The sequence below is a fragment of the Tympanuchus pallidicinctus genome, unplaced genomic scaffold (assembly GCF_026119805.1).
Source record: "Tympanuchus pallidicinctus isolate F22 unplaced genomic scaffold, pur_lepc_1.0 scaffold6, whole genome shotgun sequence".
NCBI classification, from domain to species: Eukaryota; Metazoa; Chordata; class Aves; order Galliformes; family Phasianidae; genus Tympanuchus; species Tympanuchus pallidicinctus.
In genome coordinates this window covers 32054276-32078186 of record NW_026294780.1, presented here as the reverse complement: position 1 = coordinate 32078186, position 23911 = coordinate 32054276, and the positions used below count along the sequence as shown (strand labels likewise).

Below are 23911 nucleotides of genomic sequence, written 5' to 3'. Positions count from 1 at the left end.
TAACTGAAGGAGCTGGGGCTGTTTAGTCTGGGGAAAAGGAGGCTGAGGGGAGACCTTATTGCTCTCTTCTGATAGCTGAAAGCTGCTTACAGCAAGAGCGGGACTGGTCTTTTCTCACTGGAGAGAGGTGACAAGATGAGAGGAAATGGTTTCAGGTTTTGCCAAGGTAAGTTTAGGTTGGATATCAGGAAACACTTGTTTACAGAAAGGGTTGTGAAGCACTGGAATAGGCTCCCCAGGGAGGTGGTCGAGTCACCATCCCAGGATGTGTTTAAAAACCATTTGGATGCAGTGGTCAGGAACATGATTTTTGTGGAGGGTTGTTAGAGTTAGTGTAGTATGGTTAGGCTGTGGTTGGACTCGGTAAGGTCTTTTTCAACCTGAGCAATTCTATGGTTCTGTGCTTCTACTTCAAATGGCTACCAGTTGGTGACAACAAAGCTTGTTTTTCAAGAAGAATAATTTTAGAGGGGAAAGGATTTGATTGAAATTCAGTTATCAGCTTTAGTTGTCATCAGGCTAATTCCTAAATAATCCAGACAGGTGAAAGCTGTTGTCAGTTGGTAGCTGTAGTTAAGACTTAACTACAGTTAAGCTAGAGAGCAGCATTGCGTGTGGAGTTCTAAAGCATTTTCTATAAGGAAGTAGTTGAAGCCTATTGTAGGTCAGAAGTTAGAAAGAACACACAGAACTAATTCTGCTGTTCAGTTTCATGTCAACACAATGTGATTTCACTTTTACATGAGAAAAACTCTTTAAAAATTATAGGGCTAGATTACTCCAAAAATGAAACAGTAATGAAACTGTAAAATAAGATAATGGTATAGAAATAAAATAGCTTCTGGTATAGAAATAAATGGTATAGAAATAAAATAACTAATAAAATAGTTAGTTCACTTGTAAATGAAAGTAAAATTCGTAGTTGCCATTTGGAATTCACAGAATATGAAGAAAAAGTTACAATACCATTTTCTGAGTCAAATTAGACTGTAATTTTAAAAACGTATTGCTTGTAGTATGAACAAAATTAAAGATGTAAGTAAGCTTAGGCATATCAAAGCCTTCGATGCTTCTCATAGTCTCCTGCTTGCAGCAGAACAGAGACCTGCCTTCCCTCATGGAAGCATTTGCTTGCTGTGGAACGCTTCCTTTATCTGTGTGTTTTCACTTGTTTTTCTTCTTTAATTGTATGTAAGACAAAATGTCAAGGGATGGGAGGGGAGGAGCAATGCAGTAATTTTTGCATGAAAATAATGCTTGGTGTTCTATTCACCCCCCAGAAGAAATACTTTTAAGTATTGAGTTAACATGGAGGTTACAGTAGGAGCGAGGGCGTAACGTCATAAAAGCTCTTTCTTCATTTTTTTATGCTTTGTTTTTCACTACTGTGTTTTTATTACTCTGTTTTGTAGTGTTCTTGCTCAGTAAAAGCATTTTAGGAAAGTTTTATAGCTGTGAGATTTTCTTTTTTATATGAGACTGTGCCTGTGACTGGAGTGGGATGGGTGAAGGGAGGAATATGTGGGACGGGTTGTTAGAAAATCCTTTTAAAAGAGTTTTGTTCAGATAAGATGTAGTTCTACAGGAGCTGAAACCAAAGCTTTCCAGTTGCTTCAGTTAGAATCCATGTCACAAAACCCAAACATACTAGTAGTATGGTTCTGTAAAGCAGCTGAACCCATAGAGCAACCTGTTATGTTGATATTGTGTGGGGGGTGCTCTGTTGTTTTTTTTTCCTGGATGTTTGCTGTGCCCACTTCTACGCTTGCTCTTTCTTTTTCCTTAATGAAGAAGGAGCAGACTTAGTACACTGAGCTGTCAGAAGGCAAAACTAATCTCTCTTCTTTGCTTCACACCCCACAAAAACGTAGCTTGGTTCAGGGAGCTTAGAAGTTAAGCTGGTAAATTGCTAGTCAAAGGCTCTAGAGTTGCCACAAGTGGGTGTGGGACCTCGTGGTCACCTATGACCTGTAGCTTTTAGTAAGCAGCCTTACTGAGAGCTGCCTCAGTTGAAAAGAAATGTGTATTTTTGCCAGTCTTTGTTTTGAATATGTATCCTGTTCTTTTAGATTCGATTCTATGAAGTGGTCCATTCCTTAAGAAAAGAGCTGGGTGATCTACAGATGAAGAAGGACACGTTAACAGAAGAAGTAAGCGAATACAAATCCCAGCTGAAGGCTCTAACAGAGGTCTGTGCACTCTAATCATCTCAATTAAGAAACTGTAAACATGAATTATATGCCAAAATGGTTGCATTTATGTGCTTCAGCATTATTTTGTGTTCACCTCTGATCATGTCTGAGACCGGAATAATGATGTTACTTGGGATTTGCATGGGCATTTTCATTCAGTGTGCCTTTTACTGTGCTCTGACTTGCTTAATTCTATAGGAAAATTTCAGGCTTCTGATATGTAACTGGCATTCATGTAAGTTTTTGTTGCAGGGATTTATTGACGTGATAGTTGATACATTTCTTGGTTCAGACCTTCATTTAATACAGACATTTCTCTATTGCTATAATCCACATGATGGAGCTATCCACCTTTCCCACAACTTCATTTTTCAAATGTTAAAGCTTACTGCATTTTTCTTCTGACACTTTTGAGAAGGCACTAGAATGCTACCTGTGTTAAGTTGAAGTGGTTTTATTCAAATGCTTGTACGCTGTTTGCTTAATCATGCTGAAATATTGGAAAATAATTAGTCAGACTGAATAATGTCTTTAAAGAAGAAAAGGTAAGGAAAAAGATCAGGATGTTGAAATGTCACCAGGGACAAAGCGTACAGTTGTGAATAAGAACGAGTCTTTAGGACTCATTTCCATTTCTCTGAGACCTTATTTCCAAGGATTCAGATAGGATGGCTTGATACATTTTGAAGAATTTGTAGAGTTAGGCTTTGTTATTGTTTACTGAAAAAAAAAAAAAAAACCAAGTCTCCTCTTTGTCCATTCTGCATAGAGATGACATATTTTAGATATTTAATGAAATGTGGCCTCGTGCAGCATATCTGGGGACATAAGAGTATTTTGTTTGTAGCAAGCTCAGCTTCAAACAAATGATGAGTACTGCTGTAAGCAGGTATCTCAGGTTGTTTCAGATCATAAGGTGAGAGGAACATCAAAATGTGAGACTGCTTCAGAATCTCATTGCTAGTGAACCGAACCTAATTTACATAAACATCTCTTGCAGGATACAAATTAATGTACTGTTTGAGTAGCCTTGTCACTTGAGCTCCTTTGGTAAGGTCAGATGTTAATACAAGAAAACTTGTCAACAGGAAATAAAGCATTGTTTCATTCCGAGTGTTACTTCAGCTTTCCAACCTTCTTTTTCTACTTTCACGTAATAAAGAATTCTATTCTATCTAGCCAGAAAAGAATTCAGGAAGTCTAAAGCAAAATCCAAAGTTGTCCAGTCTGTTCTGCCAACTCTATGAAAACATGAAACAAATTCATCAAATGAGTCAACTATTGCCTCACATTAGCTATGTTGTGTTGTGACAGAAAGTCTGTAGTGCTTTAATTTCATCAAGGATGTGAGCTGTAGTTTAAGTCTATGGTACTGCAATGTGAGACATGAAAGATGCATAGAATGTATTTTTCCTCTTCTCATGATCATTCATATTACCTCTTAGTTGGAAAGCAAAACAGGGTAGTTCTTTTCTCTGAAAAGTACTTGCAGACTTGCTGTGGCTGAATGTTTTTTTTTTCATGAAGTCAGGTCTTCAGATCCACTAAATCTTTTCTAGACTTGCTGCCATGTTTTTGGGGGTTGCTGTTATTCTTAGAAAACGAGCTTACCTGGCACAATAGATCTAGCCTTACACAGAAGTAAGTACTGGGAAACTCAGTATAGTTGCTTGGTGTTGTAACTTCTCAGTTAACAGTGTGCAAAAATCCAGCTGCACCAGCTATCGTTTGCTTCTGTAAAACTGGAATTGTTATTGTAGCCTCATAAAAGAACTACTTTTGTAAGACTTGTTAAATCCGTATGTTCTTTGTCTCTAGGCAGTTCATAAAGTCATTTGTAATACAACAACTTTTATTTCTGACTTCATTAGATAAAAGTCACCTTTCATGTACCTGCACCTGTATCTCTTAGGTATACAAAAACACTTTACAGAAGGAGCAGAAGGTTTTAAGTGTGTACAGCCTCTGTTAGCAGTAATTTAATCCTTGGTATGCGGAGCAGTAAGACCACTAAAATTCCACAGCTTTGTTAGAGATTTCTCTTGTTGACTGCCTGTTGCTGCTCTGAGTTAGCACTTAATCAAAGCCTGCTGAATCTGTAGGGCAGGCCTAGTAGGGTGGAAAGCTGCTTCTGACAACTGGTAGCAGAAGAAAAGTGTGCAAAAAGTGCTCTTGAACACTGGAACATACTTAATAGCTTTTGACACAGCTAGCGTCAAAAGATCTTTGCCTCTTTCTTGTTTTTAAATTCTGCAGTTCTGCCGCTGTTCATGGCTGCTGCTTGTGCAGTTCCTTTGATTCCAGAATCATTGTCAGCAGTCCTAGGAGGGAGGCAGTGGAACTTGCAGAAGTGATGTTCTTGTATTTCAGTGCTGATGGATCTGTTACCAGATGTATGGTATGGGCTTTTTCAGTCCTCCTTTTCTGGTGCTCTGTACTTACAGCATCACTGCTGCCTTTGGAGGTACAGATTAAAGAAGAAAGTCCGTGTGTAGAGTTGTATTGCCAGGAGCTTCCCAGAAACAGAACCAGCTCCTGGTGTGGGTATTGCCATGTGTACTATTTTCAGTTCTGTGTTTCCGGAGTGCTTAGAACCTTCACTCAAACAGATGTAATTTGCTACTGGCTCTGTCTCTCAAGGCTCAGAGAATCTGAGAAGGAAATGGTGCTTTTCTTTTCAGCTCTATGAGGTTAAGTATTGCTTTCTTCATTTTAGCTATGTATCTTGACAATGTTTTCCTGGAATTCAGTCTTCATATAGTTTTATCAGGGCTTTCTTCTTGTGTTTATATATATATATATATATATATATATATATATGTGTATATATATATATTTTTTCTTTTTCCTGTAGTGTTGCCTTCAGGGCTTGGAATCAAATTTATAGTTTGACTGTTATCTAAAAGCTTTGATTAGCTGAAAGACAAAGCTGAATGCATGTAGGGCAAAGATCTCTTCTAAGACCTTGTCTCTGAATCAGGATTACTAGCTGTCAGGTTTTACTAGACAAATCTAATAATTTTATGGTGATAATGTTTCCTATCTGAAGGAAGAATGTTTCTATAGCCTTCAAAGAATGTACTACCCTATTGCATTCAAAGGGTCAGTTGGCGCTAGATGTATCTGTGTTGTAAAACTGAGGCTCCTATTGCTACCCCAGAAAGACTGTTTCCTAAGATTTCTTCTGAAGTTTCACATCTGTAATTAAAGGCAGCAAACTGGAAGCTTTCCTCAATTCACTTCCCTTTCCCATTCTTTCATGCAGTGCTTTAATTACCTGGCCTTTACATTGTTCTCTGGAAAAGGCAGATAAGGCTTCAGTTCTAGGTCACGTGTATGTCTCTCTTAATTATTATTTATACTTATGTTGTACAGTAAAAAAAATGCCAAGAAAAATATTTTACCAAAAACTGTTAGCTTAGGGCAGTAGGTTAACATTTTGAAGTCTCAAGAAAACACATGTATTTATGAAAACTGTCTTTTCAGTCCAGTGTTTTTTTCTATTTCCTTGGCTGTACAGCTGTGGCTATTATAGAATGCTAGGCATTGCTCTTGAGGACTTTTTTTAGTCTCCAATGCGGTGATCCCAATGAACCTTTTCTCCTGAGAGCATTTCAATGAAGAGCAGATATTCATCAGCTCAGATGCAGAGAAAAATTGCTGTTGTGCTCTTTCCATCAATAATGCATTTCCATCAATAACGTCAATGATGGGCTCAAGTGCACCCTAAGCAAGTTTGCTGATTGACACCAAACTGAGTGATGCAGTAGACACATGAGAAGGAATTGAAGACATCCAGATGGACCTCAAGAAACTCAAAAGATGGGCGCGTGTGAACCCTGCGAGGCTTGGCACAGCAAAGGGCAAGGTTTTGCACTTGGGCTGGAAGAATCCCAGGCATCTATACAGACTGGAAGGAGCAGTCCTGGAGAGCAGCCCTGCAGAAAAGAACCTTGGGGTCCTGGTGGATAAAAAACTGAACATGAGCCAGCATTGTGCTCTTGCAGCTCAAAAAGCAAATGGATGCTGGGCTCCATCAGAAGAGGGGTGGCCAGCAGGGATAGGGAGGTGATTGTCCCTCTCTACTCTGCCTTGGTGGGGCGCCATCTGGAGTACTGCGTCCAGGTCTGGGGCCCCCAGTACATGAAAGACAGGAAGCTGGAGAGTGTCCAGAGGAAGGCCACAAAGATGATCAGAGGGCTGGTGCACCTCCCTTACGAAGACAGGCTGAGGGAGCTGGGCTTGTTCAGCGTGAAGAGAGGGCTTTTTGGCAAGGTACTCCACAAGGAGCAGATGCATTCTGCAGGGCAGCAGGGAATTGCCTCCGCTGCTTGAGGGGCAGACCTGTCAGGGAGCAGCTGACTTTGTTCTCTGCTGTAATCTGATGCTAAGGGGGCAGAGCCAGGAGCAGCGGTGGACCAATCCCATGAGTGTTTAAAATCTGCCTCTAGGGAGCGCTGTGAACAGGGTGAGCAAACAGGGCAAGGTGTGGCAGTTTGCGCAGGGCAGGAGAGCAGGGCGTAGTATCTCTGCCCACTAGTAGACCGGCCACCTATCTGGTACCTCCCCAACAGTATATGGTTGATCTTTTCCAACCTGAGCAATTCTGCGATTCTATATCTTGCAATGGTCTCCACCAGGCAGAAAGTCTGGTGAGAAAGAAGATGGCAATTCAGAAAGTCCCTGCCTGAAAAAGTGGCAGTTCAAGTCTCTGGCTCCAGCAAGTCTATTACTACCAGAGAAGGGAGGCAGGGACTCCACCTATGTGAGGTGTGAGCAGGTGGGTGACCTGCTCAGTATAATGGCTGTACTCAAGGAGGAAGTGAGAGATTAAGAAGTAACTGAGAGTGTGAGCAGGTGACAGACTTGTAACTCTCTGTGAGACAGACACTGGCAATATTCACTAGACAGTGGTGGACCCCCTGCCCTGCCATTGCTGAGCAGAGTGACACAATTTGAGAGGAGGAGTGGAAATGGGTCATGACTCAGTGATGTAGACAAACTCCATCCTGACCATCCTCACTTTCCCAGATGCCTCTGCAAAATAGGTTTGAGGCCCTGGAACTTGAGGAAGAGGTGAGTGAGGTTGCAGTGTGAGGTCCACTCACTAGGCTGTCTCAAAGCAGTCGACTCCACATCTCAAGACTGCCTCCGTACGGAAGGACAGAAGGGTGGTTGTCATAAGCAACTCCTGGCTGAGAAGATTGGAGGGCCCTTTATGTCTGCCTGACCCTACCCATGGGGACGTGTGCTGCCTCCCTGGGGAATGGGTCAAGGATATCTCTGGGAAACTTCCTGGTCTGATTCACTCTCTGATTATTATTCTTTATCTACAGTTCAGGCCAGCAGTGATGAAGTTGCTGAGAAAAGCCTGGGAACTATCAAAAAGGACTTCATGGGAATGGGGTGGGTAGCGGATGGAGTGGGTATGCAGGTGTTTTCTTCTATCCCTTCAGTGGTGGGGAAGGATACTGAGATGATCAGGAAAACCCACCTCAGAAAATGGCTTAGAGGTTGGTACAAACACAAGGATCTTGATTTTTTTTGACCATGGGACAATTTATTCTGCACTTGGCATGATGGCTACAGATGAAACTCACCTGTTTCCAAGGGGTCAAAGGATCATGGCCCAGGAACTGGTGGGACTAGGTATGAAGGGGGAAGAGGACAAAATAAGGACTAGTGGGGTTGAGCGGGTAGTTTAAGGGTTTACCCCACGTTTGATGTCTGAAGAGGGTGGAGTACAAAGGGATGGAGGAAGGCATGGGGATGCTGTTTGTTCTAGGGGATCCTGGATCCTCTAGAAAGCTGGTGAGATGGAAAGCCCAGCGGTAATGCCTTTACACCTATGCTGGGAAATAAGGAAGAGTTGGAAACCGTGAAGCACTTGGAAAATTATGACCTTGCTGCTGTTATGAAAACACGGTGGGATGACTCCTGTAACTGGAATACCATGATTGAGGGGTATCAGCTCTTTAGAAGGTATAGTCTAGGTAGGAGGGCTGGGGGAGTTGCCCTCAATGTCAAAGGCAGGGTAGACTATGAGGAGCTAATTCTGAGAAACAGTGAGGAACAGGCTGAAAGCCTTTGGGTTAGAATTAGGGATAAGACTAATAAAGGCCATTGGTGATAGGGGTATACTACAGACTGCCTGATCAAGGAGAGCCTGTTGACAGGGCCTTTTTGCTTCAGTGGCAGGAGACATCATGCTCACAGGCTCTGTTCCTGGTGGGAGATTTGAACCATCTGTGTATCTGTTGTAAAAACTACAAGTTTTTGTGAGCTGCAAAAGATCCAGGAGACTCCTGAAATCTGCTGATGATAACATTCTGGTTCAGGTACTGGACAAACCAACCAGAGGCAAAGCATTGCTGGACCTGCTGCTCACCAGTGCGGAGGAGATCATTAAAGGTGTTATGGTTGGAGGCAGCTTGGGCTGCAGTGACCATGCCCTGGTTGAGTTTGTGATCTTGAGGAATGTGGGCCTGGCAAAGCGTGGGGTCAGGACCCTGAACAGCCCTGAAGAGCGAACTTTGGGCTATTTAAGGAACTGTTGGCCAAAATCCCCTGGGATTCTGTCTTTAAAAACAAAGATGCTGAGGAAAGCTGGCTGCTCTTGAAGGATGCCTTCCAGAGAGCAGAAGAGCTCTCCATCCCTCTGAATATGAAAGCAGGCAGAAGAGGCAGGAAACCGGCATGGCTTAGCAAGGACCTGCTGGGCAAACTGAGGGCAAAGAAAGGTACATATAGGTTTTGGAAACAAGGGCATGTCAGCTGGGAAGAATACAGGGATGCCATCTGGACTTGCAGACATGGGATCAGGAAAGGCGCTGCACAGGCAGTACTGATCTTGGCAAAGGATGTGACAAACAATATGAGATGTTCTACAGGTACATTGGCCAGAAGAGACAGGCTAAAGCGAGAGTCCTTTGGTAAACGTAAAAGGAGAGCTGTCTTCAACAGCTGTGGAGAAGGCTGATGTACTGAATGAATTCTTTGCCTTGGTCTTCACTGGCAGACAGGATTCTAATATTTCTCACATCCCTGTGCCCAGCATCCCTAAACCTCTATGTGGGGACTGGGACAGTAAATCCCTCCCCCCCCCCACCCCTCACTGTGAGGGCAGAGCAAGTCCAAGACTGCTTCATGGGACTGAATGTGTACACATCTATGAGGCCAGATGGCGTGCATCCCAGGGTTCTGAAGTAGCTGGCTGAGGTGGTTGCCAAGCTGCTCTCCATCATATTTGAAAAGCTGTGGCTGTCAGGTGAGGTCCTGAGTGACTGGAGGAAGGGTCACGTCAATCTCATTTACAAAAAAGGGACTAAGGAGGATCTGGGGAACTACAAGTCTGTGAGTCTCACTCTGTTCCTGGGAAGGTAGTGGAACAGATCTTCCTGAATGGCATGCTTGATCACATGAGGAAGGAGTGTGTGATCCAAGACAGCCAGCACAGCTTCACCAGGGGAAGGTCATGCCTAACCAATCTGGTGGCCTTCTACAATGGAGTGACGGCATTGATGGACAAAGGGAAGGCAACCGATGTCATTTACCTGAACTTGAGCAAGGCCTTTGACATTGTCCCCCACCACATCCTCATATCCAAATTAGAGAGATGTGGATTTGATGGGTGGACCACCTGATGGATAAGAAATTGGTTTAAAGGCTGCAGGCAGAGTGTGGTCATCAATGGTTCTGTGTCCAGGTAGAGGCTGATCACAAGCGATATCTCCAAGGTATCTCCCCAGTCTTGGGACTAGTACTCTTTGACATCTTTATCAATGGCATAAATATTGGAATTAAGTGCAGCCTCAGCAAGTTTGCTGATGACACCAAGCTGAGTGGTGCGGTTGATACGGTGGAAGGAAGGGATGCCATTCAGAGGGACCTTGACAGACTGGAAAGCTGGGCTCGGGTGAACCTAATGAGGTTCAACACGGCAAAGTGCAAGGTTTTGCATTTGGGCCGGAAGAACCCCAGGCACCCGTACAGGCTGGGAGGAGTGGTCCTTGAGAGCAGCTCGGCAGAGAAGGACCTGGGGGTCCTGATAGACGAGAGACTGAACATGAGCCAGCAGTGCGCTCTGGCAGCTTGAAAGGCAAATGGGATCCTGGGCTCCATCAGGAGAGGGGTGGTCAGCAGGGACAGGGAGGTGATTGTCCCTCTGTACTCAGCTCTTGTGAGGCCCCATCTGGAGTACTGTGTCCAGGTGTGGAGCCCTCAGTACAAGAAAGACAGAGAGATTTTGGAAAGGGTCCAGAGGAGGGCAACTAAGATGATCAGGGGGCTGGAGCACCTCCCCTATGAGGACAGGCTGAGGGAGTTGGGCTTGTTCAGCCTGGAGAAGAGAAGGCTGCGGGGTGACCTCATTGCAGCCTATCAATACCTGAAGGGAACCTACACCCAGGAGGGGAGTAAACTCTTCAAAAGGGCTGACAACAGCAGGACTAGGGGAAATGGATCCAAGTTGAAGGAGGGAAGATTTAGGTTGGATGTTAGGGGGAAGTTCTTTACAAGGAGAGTGGTTAGGCCCTGGAACGGGCTGCCCAGGGAGGTTGTGGATGCCCCGTCCTTGGACGTGTTCAAGGCCAGGTTGGACGGGGTCCTGGGCAACCTGATCTAAATGTGTATGTTTGGTGGCCCTGCTAGGCAGGGGGGTTGGAACTACATGATCCTTGAGGTCCCTTCCAACCCGGATGATTCTGTGATTCTGTGACTGGGAATCTGTCTTCAGGGCAGCCTTAAGAACAGTGCTATAATGTTCAATGAGGCCTGCCCCCATTGGATTATATAGCAGGTGGAATTGCCATTCAATGTTATTTTCTTCTGCCCAGTGCTGTATCATTGCACTAGTAAAATGAGTCCTGTGGTTGCTTTTGATGACTTGAGGTGTCCCATAGTTAGGCATCAGTTTAATAAGTGCCTTGATAGTATATGCCTGGTTTGGTTTTGGTACTGGATAGGCTTGCAGTAGCCCAGGTCAACGCAGGTCAGGGCATATCTCCTTCCTCAGACTGAGGGAGGGGTCCCGATGTAATCAACCTGCCATTGCTGGAGAGGATTGTATCCTATAGCAAGATGGGCTGTTGTTTCAGTCAACGATCTCGGTCTCATCTTAGAGCAAGAGTTGCAATCCCGGCATGCCTGAATGATGTCAGGTAGTTGTATGGGCAGTCCCCATGCTTTAGCAGCTTCCCACATTGTCTTTTGTCCCGCATGCCGTAACTTCTGGTGATGTTCTCAGATTGTGAATTCTCAATCCATCAAACTTGGGCCAGCGTGTCAGCTTCATCATTTCCCGGTGACTGTATGGGCTGATGACCGACCAGAAACATGGTAGACACATACAGTCCTGTATTTAACGGCATTCCATGTGTTTAACCATATGTCTTTGCCCCAGATTGGTCGGGCATGGATAGTCCATTCTGGGTGGCCCACTGTGTAATCCAAAGAGTGAGCCCCTGGTATACAGCCCAACTATGTGTACCGATATTCAGGATACCATCGCTGGGTTGCTTGGTTATAACCATCCACACAGCTTGCAGTTCTGCCCATCTGCAGGCATCTTCAGGATAGGATATTTTCCCTCCTGAACGGGACTCTTCTCTGGTGGAGCGACCAATGTTTCTTTTGGTGCATCACAGTGATATGTCACTGGGCCTAGGATCTTCTGAAGTTCTTCTTTTAATGATGATGAGGACAGACTACTCCTTTGGCTGAAGTAGGTGACCCATCGTGCCACTGTTTGTGCTTGGGCCACCCCTATCTTAGGAAGGTGGGTCAGATCTTTCACCTGCCCATGAATCGGCAGAGCGGTCTTAACTATGATTTCAGCTGTTTGAGTTATCAGCTCTACTGCCTGTAATGCCAAATAGGCAGCCAGTAACTGTTTCTCAGTCATCATATATCTTTCTTCTGCTCCATGCCAGACCTGATGCCAGAAACCAATGGGGGTCTGAACAGAACTCTGGTGTTGCCACAGGCCCCAACCAAAGCCATTTTGAGTAACGTCAACGTCCAACTCGTCTGGGAGGATAGGATCAAATATATCCAATGCCTGGGCTTGTTTAACTGCCAGTTTTGCCTGTTGGAAAGCGTCCTGTTCTGTTTTCCCCCAGTCCCATTAGCTGCCCCTTTTTGTGAGTCTGTACAATGGCCTTAGCAGCTGAACTAGGCGAGATATAAAGGAACGCCAGTAACCCAATATACCTAGAAACTCTTGCAGCTGCTTTGGTGTTGGAAGGACTGGGAACGCCCGAACCTCATCTATGACAGCACTGGGTAATACTTTGATCTTTCCTGACCAAACCACTCCCAGGACTTTTACGGACAGGCCCAGACCTTGCACCTTCTGAGGATTTATGGCCCATCCTCTCTGTTGCAAATAGACAGTTAATGAATCTGCTGCCTGTCCTACTGCCTCCAGCGAGTCTGATGTCAACAGGAGAAAATCAGTATCGTGATATAAGATAACATCATCAGTTGTTTTCTAATTAGCCAGGTCACACGCCGCTAGATTATGACAGTATGTCGGCAAATGCACATACCCTTGTGGCAGGATCTGAAAGGTCCACGGCCTGCCTCTCCACGTAAACACAAACTGATCTTGCGATTCTTCAGCAATTGGGATACTGAAGAACGCATTTGCTAGATCTAGGACACAACGGTAGGTTTTTACCTCCCTACTTAATGTGTCCATTAGGGAAGCAATATTGGGTACAGCTGGATGAATAGGCAGCATGACCTTATTTAATTCTCTGTAATCCACTGTCATTCTCCACGTGCCATCCGACTTTCGCGCTGGCCATATGGGGGAATTATATGGCAGGTAAATAGGCCCGTGTTTCGCATGGTCTCTTAATATTGCCTGCACCGTCTGGATACTAATACATCTCTAAGTCTGAACTCTCCCACAGTTGTCTGGAGAGCCAGATCCTACAGAATATCTATGCCCATGATGTATTCCTGGACTGAGGCAATAGACACTTTATACTCCCGGGGTGGGAGATGCCCAACCCCCAATTTCTACCATGCTTGGGTGACAGGAATAGTCTCTCCTCCAAAACCACCAATCATCACTCTGTCTCCATCAGATTTCCTCAGATCTCTGTAAATAATTGATGTTTCGGTTCCAGTGTCCACCAACGCCATAACTTTGAATATTTTTTCAGGACCAATAAATTTGAGAATTTGTCCATATCAGGGCCATCAGATGTAACTTCATAAATTGCTTCCCTTATGCCTAGTTCGCAGATATAATTTTGAAGATCCTCCATGGAGGACCACATCCCTATATGTAGAGGTATATCGGATTTATTCGGCCATACCATAGAGCAGGCTGTCATTAACCATTCTATTATAGAATGTTTTTCATTAAGATATTGAATACCTACATATAACCTCTGCCTAAGGGCAGGATGGACAGTCAAGATGGCCAACTTGGATATTTCCAGGCCATTCTCCATAATGCTTTCTGCCCCAGAATTTCACAGTCTTAATAACCAAGCTGGCACATTTTCTCTAGGCTTCTGCTGAAATCGCTGTACTAAATCCATCAATTCTGTTGCCGTGTATGGCTGGGCTGAGTTATATGCAAATGAGTCTGGACAGGAGGCCCAGAACTCTCTGACCTGGAAGTCTCGGATGGAAAGAGAAATAAATCCCCCGTGATTCAGGAGGAAGCAGTCAGAGGCCTACTATTCCATGTGGACTGCCACAAGTCCGTGGAGCTGGATGAGATCCATCCAAAAGTGCTGAGGGAACTGGGAGAGATGATAGTCAAGCCGCTTTCCATCATCTGTTAGCATTCCTGGTCAGCTGGGGACATCTCAGAAGACAGAAGACTTGCCGATCTGACTTTTCTACAAAAAGGACTGTAAGGAGGATCTGGGGTCCTACAGCCTGTCAGCATGACTTTGGTGCCAGGAGTGGTTATGGAGCAGATCATCTTGAGTGAGATTACACAGTATGTGTGAGGCAACCAGGGGATCAAGCCCAGCCAGCATGGATTTATGAAGGGCAGGGCCTGCTTGACCAACCCGATCTTCTATGATGGAGTGACCCGCCTGGATGGTGAGGGAAAGGCTGTTGATGTGATCTGCCTTAACTTCAGCAAGGCCTCCCACAGTCTCTGCCTCAGTATTCTCCTGCAGAAGCTGCAGCCCATGGCTGGGACAGGTACCATAAGGAACTGGCTGGAGAGCTGAGCCCAGAGAGTGGTTACGAATAGAGTTAAATCTAGCTGGCGACCAGTCATGAATTGTGTTCCCTAGGGGTCGATGCTGGGGCCTGTCCTCTTCAATATCTTTATTGATGATCTGGGTGAGGACACTGAGTGCACCCTCAGTAAGTTTGCAGATGACACCAAGTTGGCTGGAAGTGTCAATCTGCCTGGGGTAGGGAGGCCCTACAGAGGAATCTGGACAGGCTGGAGAGCTGGGCTGAAGCCAATGGGATGAGGTTCAACACGACTAAATGCCGGGTCCTGCGCTTTGGCCTTAGGAACCCCAGGCAATGCTACAGGCTTGAGGGTGAGTGGCTGGGAGACTGCGTAGAGGAAACGGACTTGGGGTTATTGATTGATGCTTGGCTGAACATGAGCCAGCAGTGTGCCCAGGTGGCCAAGAAGGCCAATGGCATCCTGGTTTGCATCAAAATAGTGTTGCCAGCAGGAACAGGGAAGTGATTGTTCCCCTGTACTCAGAGGCACTGGTGAGGCAGCACCTTGAGTACAATGTCCAGTTTTGGGCCCCTCACAGCAAGAAAGACATTGAGGCCCTGGACTGTATTCAGAGAAGGGCTTGTGAGGGGTCTGGAGCACAGGCCATATGAGGAGTGGCTGAAGGAGCTGGGATTGTTCAGTCTGGAGAAGAGGAGGCTCAGGGGAGACCTCGTTGCTCTCTATAACTACCTGAAGGGAGGTTGTAGTGAGCTGGGGGTTGGCCTCTTCTCTCATGTAACTAGCAATAGGGCTAGAGGGAATGGCTTCAAGCTGTGCCAGGGGAGATTTAGGCTGCACCTTAGGAAATACTACTTCTCTGAAAGAGTGATCAGGCACTGGAATGGGCTGCCCAAGGAGGTGGTGGAATCACCGACCCTGGAGGCGTTCAGGGAACATTTGGACATTGTGTTGAGGGATATGGTTTAGTGAGTGCTATTGGTGATAGGTGAATGGTTGGACTGGATGAACCTGTGGGTCTTTTCCAACACTGGTGATTCTTTGATTCTATGATTCTAAAAGTACAGTGGGTAAGGAATCTCCATAATGGATAGCCAATGTTTTAAAAGTTTTTTTTTCTGTGTGTTCTCTTGGATCCAATTTTCTAGTTCCCATAACACTGTCTTAAGATATCTTCAGGATTAAAAGGGGACAATGAATTACTGTGGGAGTGGAATAAGCACTTCTTTTTCCCCTTCTTTTTTTTTTTGTTTTTTTTTTTTCTTCCACCATATCTATGATTGACAAACAAATATCAATTACCAGATTAAATTTGGGATTTGGCTGATTATTTTTTTTTCTGGAAGTTTCTGAATCATCAAATGTCTTTCTTCTTTTTCAAATAGACCAGCAAGTATCTTCACAAGCATACTGGCTTTAAAATGTTGTAACAGTAGTATGACTTCTGTCCCATAACATAGTGTACAACCTGTACTGTATACGAAGGCTACTAGTGGGCTACAAAGGTGGGCTAGTGGACAAAAGCCTTAGGAATTGTTAGGAAAAAATACATATATTAATCAACTATGCTAGATGTCCAAATACTTAGAAAAATGGAAATAGTACCATCTGAATATTTGTAAGTGGACTTCTCAAACTTCAGTCCATGAGTGTTTTAAGTAATTATCAATGAAGCTGTGCTCATTTTAAAATGTCTTGCCTTCTAGAACTATGAAAACGAGAGGCGAAGTCGGTCAGAACTTGAGGTTAAATGCCAACGCTTAATACTGGAACTGGCTGATACCAAGCAGATGATTCAGCAAGGTGATTTCAGACAAGAGAACTATGATAAAGTGAAATGGTAGGTCTCTAAAATCTCTAGAAGTTTCCTACTAACATGCAAATATTAATAGAATACTCTAGTTTTGTCCGTCAGGATTGAAGTTCCATTTCATGATCTTTTTTTTGCTCATATGTATCTCATTTTTCTTCTATCCACTAATGGCCCAATTGTCTCTTGTAGAATAAAATGAAAAACGCTACAGAATCTGATGCATCAAATTAAAGTTTACATCTTCAATCTGAAAGCTTACATTCTTCAATTTACTGTATTTTCAGAAAAGCCTGTTAGTTGCATTGCATATAAAGACATGGGAGCTCCTGATATTAAACATGTTAAAACTAATATATTTTTTTTCAGAGTTTAAAAGCTATCAATTAATAGAAGGCCCAGTGCTTAACTGAAGTGTGATTGCACAGTAAATAGAGAGTAGAACCTTGGGAATTCACGTTTGAAAACTTAAATGTTAAGATTTCTGGTTGTTAACCATGTTGAAGGATTTTTATAGGTCAGATTCTAAAATTCTACTTGCCAGAGAATCTTAGTATAACTTTCAAGTGTCTCTCTTTGTTTAAAAAAAAAACAAGTTCTTGCCTGTGCTTTGAATGCCCACATCATAAGCAAAAGAGTGAAAATGAACTTCTTTATAAATATTCTCATAGACATGTAGTTCACAGTCCAGCTCCTTGATGGCTTTTTCAGTGTACTTACAAGAAATCTGGCCCTTGGTAGATTTGTTGGGAAATGGATTAAAAAATGAGATTGGTGAATAGAAAACACTCTGTCAGTTCCTTGTTCATGTTGAATAAGGTCAAATACTGTTACTGAAACAAATGACTGTGCCACTAACCCATCTGAAAGAGAGTCTGTCTTATGGATAACTGTTCACAACCATATATACTAAAATAACCTTGGAATCTACCTGGAAGCTTGTTGCAAATAGGATGGATTGATGCTATGGTTTGCTTCCTGTGTGCAACTGCATCTTATTAAATGAATTGTAATAACTTGCTTGTGAAAGGACCCAGTGTTTAACAGTGTACATTTAAAATAAGTCTTGAGTTGAAAAAGGCATGAATGAACGTGCCAGACCTGTATTTGAGAGAGTAGGCTGTATTCATCTAGGTAGGCACAGACGAAGGGGAGGGGTAGAGCATTATTGGTATGCCTGCATCAGGATATTTGAGAGCATTGCAGGAGTTAATCACTTCCAGACTCATTTCTGCCTTTAAAAATTTTGTTAAATCTTCTGGTTCTTGTGTACTACAAGTTATCTTAGTTTTAAAACTATGCTGTGTGTAATACAAAGCTGGTGAGATTTTTTTTCCAAACTGCAGACTTATGCTGGCTCATTCATTCCATTGTTCTGACAGGATAAGATATAGTGGTGACATAAAGCTGCTTCTTTGTACATATGGAAATCACCGTTATTGAGGACACAGCATAAACTTTGCAAGTGTATTGTATGAATTTTTAATGTGAGAAGAATAGTACAACTCCCGCTGGCATCAAGTGACTGTGTACAAGAGAAAGAAGATGAAAACAATTCTACTCCGCTTTCTGTCTGATTAGATTTCTGAATAGGATGAAGACTAGGGTCTAATCAGACAAATGTCTTCATGCAAATTCAATGTCTATGAAAGATTCAAGAGAAATAGCGTTAAAAACTTGAGAAAATGAAAAGGTTGGGCAAGATTGTGTAAAACTCATTGCTAATTGGAGAACTGAACAATCCAAAGTTACACTAAAGAAGAATAATCAGAAGTGAATGAAATAATTTAGGATAGAAATTCAGAATTACTCTACTGTAATTAAGGATTATTGTTCAAATATGTAAGAAAATTCTTTCCTATAATATGATTCAATTGCAAGAGCTAGTAACTAAGAAAGATTATCATTAGTGGCGGAATTCACTGTTATGAACTGAAAGAAGTTAAAGAAATTAAGAATGAAGAAGATTCTTATTCATTACATCTTACACATTTTACCTTCTTTTCACAGTGAACGAGATGTATTTGAACATGAATTGTCAGAACTCAGAAGAAAATACGAAATACTGGAAATTTCACATAAAGCACAAGCTAAAGAAAGAAGTGATTTATCAAAGGAGGTAAACATTAAACTTCCTATTTTTTTGTCTTGTTTGTCACCTCATTTATTCAGCAGTCACAGTGATTCAGTGATGGCTCCCTGTTGAGCGCTTCAGATTCAAAGGACTTAGACACGTTTGCAATGTTTCCAAATCTGCTACCTTGATCTATTGGATTTTGATAGTTTATTCTAGTACAAGCTTCCGTTACTCAGTATCCATTATCACTATTTCTGCATCTAGATTGTTTATGGGGAAGATTTCTTCACTAAACCTCCAGTATTAGTTTTTTATCTTAAGCTAGTTAGGAGTGAATCATCCAAAACTCTCTGCATTACTAATTTTTATTTTTATCTGGGTAGATGTAATTTTACAACAGCTTTTCTGGAGTGAGAGAGTTTTTACTGAATCCCAAGAAACAAGTTATTTGATTTTTATTACAGTTGTCTAATTTTTGGATGGTTTAATGCAACTCAGTGCATCTTCCATGTAAAAATGAGACCAGTTTTTAAGCTGGGTTTATGTATAGAAATCTTCTCAGGAAACACGAAGAGAGTGTACAATTTTGTTTACACAGCAAGTATTCCAGAGGAGGAGAAATTTTGAGAGTGTTGTAGCCGGTATGACTGGATTCACATCAGGACTCAAATTCAGTATCTGTAATTTCTGATTTAGTACTATCACTGCTTAGTTACCTCACGGTTAGTAGATACTCAGGAATATTAAAGGACACTTCACATCTTTTCAGGGGACAACTATGAGAAATCAATCATGAAAATTCATAAAATTGAAGTCTTTTTTTTTTCAACACAGGGTTGCAACTTACGTTAACTGTAATTATAAGTATAGTTTTTCTCAGTTCAATTGATTTACGAAAGATAATTATAATGAAAAACTATGTACATGTATATTGGTTAAATATTTATCTTTAAGTTCATGTGACAGTGTTATTTTTAATTTATAGCTGGCAACCATACAACAATCCCTCAACCTCTTGCAAAAAGATAAAGATTACCTTAATCGCCAGAACATGGAGCTTAGTGTTCGCCGTGCACATGAAGAAGATCGTCTTGAAAGGCTTCAGATTCAGTTGGAGGATGCCAAAAAAGCTAGAGAAGAAATGTATGAAAAATATATTGCATCCAGGTAAGTTCTGCGTTCAGTTCTATCAGTAGTCAGATATGTTCAACTGTTTTGCCTTGTTTCTCGCACAAACCCTGTTTAAAATTTTTCAGCTTCCAGAAGTTGTGTATTGGTTCCATATTTGTGTAACTGGAAAAAGAACTTTTCTTGGTTTATCAACTATTTATTTCTTAAAAAATTGATATGAGACTCCATAGCACTGAAAATATCTGTATTCTTCTGTATAGATAAAGATTTACTAAGGTAACGTTAATTGCAAAACAGAAAAGTGATTCTAAGTGCCTATGTTGCAGCTCTTTTTTTGCCCAAATGAATCTTACTAAAACTAGTAAATGAAAGATAATGAATGAAAAAAACTAGTATATGAAAGATAATCTAATTTGGAGAATAAAATATTTTCACAAACAAGTAAAATTGGAAGTGGTATGTTTCGTATCAGCTCTGTGTCATTCATTTCTCAAGTTTGAATGCAGATAATCTAATAGTAGACTTGAGAAACAAATTGGTCATTCTGTGCTAGCCACAATGGTAAACAGTGTCAAGCTTTTGTGTTATTTCAATTGCTGTAGGTCTGTGTATACAATGTCAAGTAGAAAATTCTACGTTATTTAGCAATGTCTTGCTTCATGTATAGTGCTATACAACAGAATTTCTAATCATACTAAGTTTTTTCTTACACAGAATTCATGGTTATTAAATTCATGTAATTTCCTTACGTACAGATGATAAATAAGACTTTCAAATTTACCCCCAAATGACATTAGATATTTGCCTATATGTACTTTGTTAATAGTCAGCAATATACTTAGAACATAAAAAAATATCTTAGAATATACAGAATCATAGAATCACAAGGTTGGAAAGGACTTACAAAATCATTTTGTCCAACTGTCCTCCTCCTCCTGTATCAACGTTACTACCCACTAAGCTACTAAACCATATCTCGTAGCACCTCATCCAGATGCCTGCTGAACAGTACCAGGGACAGTGACTCCACCACTTCCCTGGGCAGGCTATTCCAGCGCTTGACCACTCTTTCAGAGAACAAGTTTTCCCTTATATCTAATCTAAATCTCCCATGGCACAACTTGTTGCCTTTTCCTCGGGTCCTGTTTGTTGTCCTGAGAGAAGAGGCCAAATCCCTCCTCATCGCAACCTCCCTTCAGGCAGTTACAGAGTATGATGAGGCCTCCTCTTCTCCAGACTGAACAATCCCAGCTCCTGTAGCCGTTCTCCAGTAAGACCTGTGCTCCAGACCTCTCCCAGTTTTGTTGCCCTTCTCTGGAAACGTTCCAGGGCCTTGATGTCGTTCTTGCACTGAGGAGCTCAAAACTGAACACAGCACTGAAGGTGCGGCCTCACCAGTGCTGAGTACAGGGGGATGATCACCTCCCTGCTCCTGCTGGCCACACTATTTCTGATGCAGGCCAGAATGGCATTGGCCTTCTTGGCCACCAGGGCTGGATCATGTTCAGTTGAGCATCAACCAACACCCCCAGGTCCCTTTCCTCTTCACAGGCACCCAGCCACTCAGCCCCAAGCCTGATAGCGCTGCCTGGGGTTGTTGTGGCCAAATTGCAGGACCCGGCACTTGGCCTTGTTGAACCTCATCCCATTCACGTCAGCCCAGCGATCCAGCCTATCCAGATCCCTCTGAAGGGCCTCTCTACCCTCAGGCAGATCAACACTACCTCCCAGCTTGGTGTCATCTGCAAACGTATCGAGGGTACACTTGATCCCCTCATCAATAAAGACAAGATGGGCCCCAGTACAGACCCCTGGGGGACACCACTTGTACCTAACGGGTCACCAGCTGGACTTAACTCCATTAACTACTACCCTCTGGGCATGGCCCTCTAGGCAGTTCCTTACCCAAAGAAGGGTATACCTGTCCAGGCCACAGGCAGCCAGTTTCCCCAGAAGAATACTGTAAGAGACCGTATCAAAGGCTTTGCTGAATTCTAGGTAGACTACATCAACAGCCTTTCCCTCGTCTACCAGTCTGTTCACCCAGTTGTAGATGGAGATGAGGTTGCTCAAGCATGACCTGCCTTTCACGAACCTGTGCTGGCTGGGCCTGATCGCCTGGACACTATGCACGTGCTGTGTGATCTCACCCAAGGTGATTTGCTCCATAACTTTCCCTGGTACCGAGGTTAGACTGACAAGCCTGTAGTTCCCCAGATCCTCCTTATGACCCTTACTGTAGATGGGATTCACATTGGCAAGCCTCCAATCCACTGAGACCTCTCCAGACAACCAGGAGTGCTGATAGATGGTGGAAAGGGGCTCAGCAATCACCCCTGCCAGCTCCCTCAGCACCTGAGGGTGGAGCCTGTCTGGTCCCATGGACTTGTGACAGTCCAGATGGAGGAGGAGTTTTCTAACTGTCTCCACCTGAATCGCCAGGGGCATATTCTGCAAACAAGGTGCCCTGAGGATAACTGATGTGAGTCTCAAAGGCAGATGTAAAGAAAGTGTTGAGTGCCTCAGCCTTTTCCTTATCCACAGTGGTCACATTTGCTGCTGCGTCTAGTAAGGGATGGAAATTCTCCATGGTTCTTCTCTTTCTGTTAATATATTTATAAGAGGATTTGTTGTTCTCTTTCTCTGCAGTGGCCAATCTGAGTTCAAGCTGGGCTTTTGCCTAATTTCCTGCATACCATCACAACTTTTTTGTAGTCTCCCCAAGTAGCCTGTTCCTTCTTCCAGAGACTGGGATTCTCTGAGATGTAGAGTATTTTTCTCAGTCTCAACAATAGTTCCCAGCTCATCCACACCAGTCTTCTTCCACTATGGCTTGCCTTACAGCACTCAGGGACAGCCTGTTCTTGTGTCTTTAAGATTTCCATCTTGAAGAGCATCCAAGGACCCCTTTACCTTTAAGGAGCGACTCCCAAGGGACCCCTGCAGCAAGCATCCTGAACAGGTCAAAATCCACCCTCTGGAAGTTCAAGATAGCAGTTCTGCCAGTCATCCTTCTGACATCTCCAAGAATAGCAACCTCTTTAATTTCATGGTCGCTCTGCCCAAGACAGTCCTGTCTCGCTCCAATTTATAGGAGGGAGATGAGGTTCTTTTAATATCTGTACAACGGCGTGAGATTAAGAAACAACGGTTCATATGTTGTTCCATCCAGTTTATTACCAAACCTAATCAGGGAGACGGGGACGGGAAGGAGGGAGATAGAAAAGATGGGAAAGAAGCAGGAGTTGCGTAAAGTGGGGATAGTCACCAGCAGGATCCAGCAGCGTCCCGTTGCACGGCATTTAATGGTCCCAGGCAGACGCAGCAGGGGGACGGGGAGTAGCAGTGTGGCCGGCCTTGGGCAGCGGGCAGGTAGACGAAGAAGTTGAGGAGCCAATACTTGAAACTGCTGCAGCAGCACTCAGGCAGTAGGCACAGGAGAGTTCGACAGCATGCAGGAGTCACATCATGAGGAATCTGATCATCAGGAATCCCTCTTCTTCTTCAGGAGGAATCTGCTGCCAGAAATCCTCCGTTCTTCATGAGGAATCTGTTGTCAGAAACCTATCCTCATGGTTTTTAGTTCCTCTTTTATCCTCCTTGTTCTCCTGCCTACGTGACAAGGATGGGCCTTGAGCAAGAGTCATTGAGTACCCCCTGAGATGGCCATCATCCTGAGATAGGTCCACACAAAGAAGCACTTCTCAGCTATTTAGCTGCAGTTCATCTCACTCTCGTTGCCCCTGGCCTTGTCCATCTGCGTCCCCCAAAGGATCTCACAACCTTTGCCCAGGACTTGCCTGGACTTGTTCATGTGTATCCTTCAGACAAAGGATTTTACAATCCTTGCTTGGGACTTGAACAAGTCCATCTGTGTCCCCAGCAAGCTTTGAGACACAGATGTTAACAGAGTAATATCTTACAAGTCCCCAGCCTTCACAGCTCCCATCAGTCCTTCTCTGTTAGTAAAGAACAAGTCTAGCAGGGCACCACCCTGGTAGGCTCTCATACCAGCTGTGTAAGGAGGCTATCTGCCACACACTCTAGAAACGTTTTGGACTGCTTCCTCTGCACTTTATTATATTTCTAACATATATCAGTGAAGTTGAAGTCTCCCATGAGAACGAGTTCTGGGGTTGTTCAGCTTCGGCAAGCTGCTCATAGAATGCCTCGTCCTTCTCTTAATCCTCATTAGGTGGTCTACAACAGACCCCCACCAAGATGTCGCCCTACAGGCCTTCTCCCTGTTCTATATCCATGGACACTCAACTTTATCATTCCCAACCCCAAGCTCTTCAACATCAAAACACTCTTTAATATAAAATGGCCACGCCACCACCCTTCCTTCTTTGTCTATCCCTTCTGGAGAGCTTTTAACCATCCATCACAGTCATGAGAGTGGTCCCACCATGTTTCAGTAATAGCAATGAGATCATAATTAGCCTGCAGCACAATTGCTTCCAGCTCCTCCTGCTTGTTGCCCATGCTGTGTGCATTGTTGTGGATGCACTTCAGCTGAGACA

At 43.4% G+C, this 23911-nt stretch overlaps 2 protein-coding genes across 5 annotated transcripts in view; both read left to right on the top strand.

Annotated features, from left to right (window-relative positions):
- LOC128092111 (uncharacterized) overlaps positions 1–23911 on the top strand; it is a 726933-nt gene that overhangs the window by 32052 nt on the left and 670970 nt on the right. The gene's annotated exons all lie outside the window — the stretch shown is intronic.
- The window catches only part of PIBF1 (progesterone immunomodulatory binding factor 1), a 135263-nt gene that overhangs the window by 8282 nt on the left and 103070 nt on the right, over positions 1–23911 (top strand). For all 4 annotated transcript variants that reach the window (XM_052705586.1, XM_052705584.1, XM_052705585.1 and 1 more), the window contains exons 4-7: positions 2070–2189; positions 16077–16210; positions 18191–18299; positions 19243–19424. In XM_052705586.1, coding sequence (XP_052561546.1) covers positions 2070–2189; positions 16077–16210; positions 18191–18299; positions 19243–19424 — 545 coding nt within the window. The remainder of the gene's footprint in view (positions 1–2069; positions 2190–16076; positions 16211–18190; positions 18300–19242; positions 19425–23911) is intronic.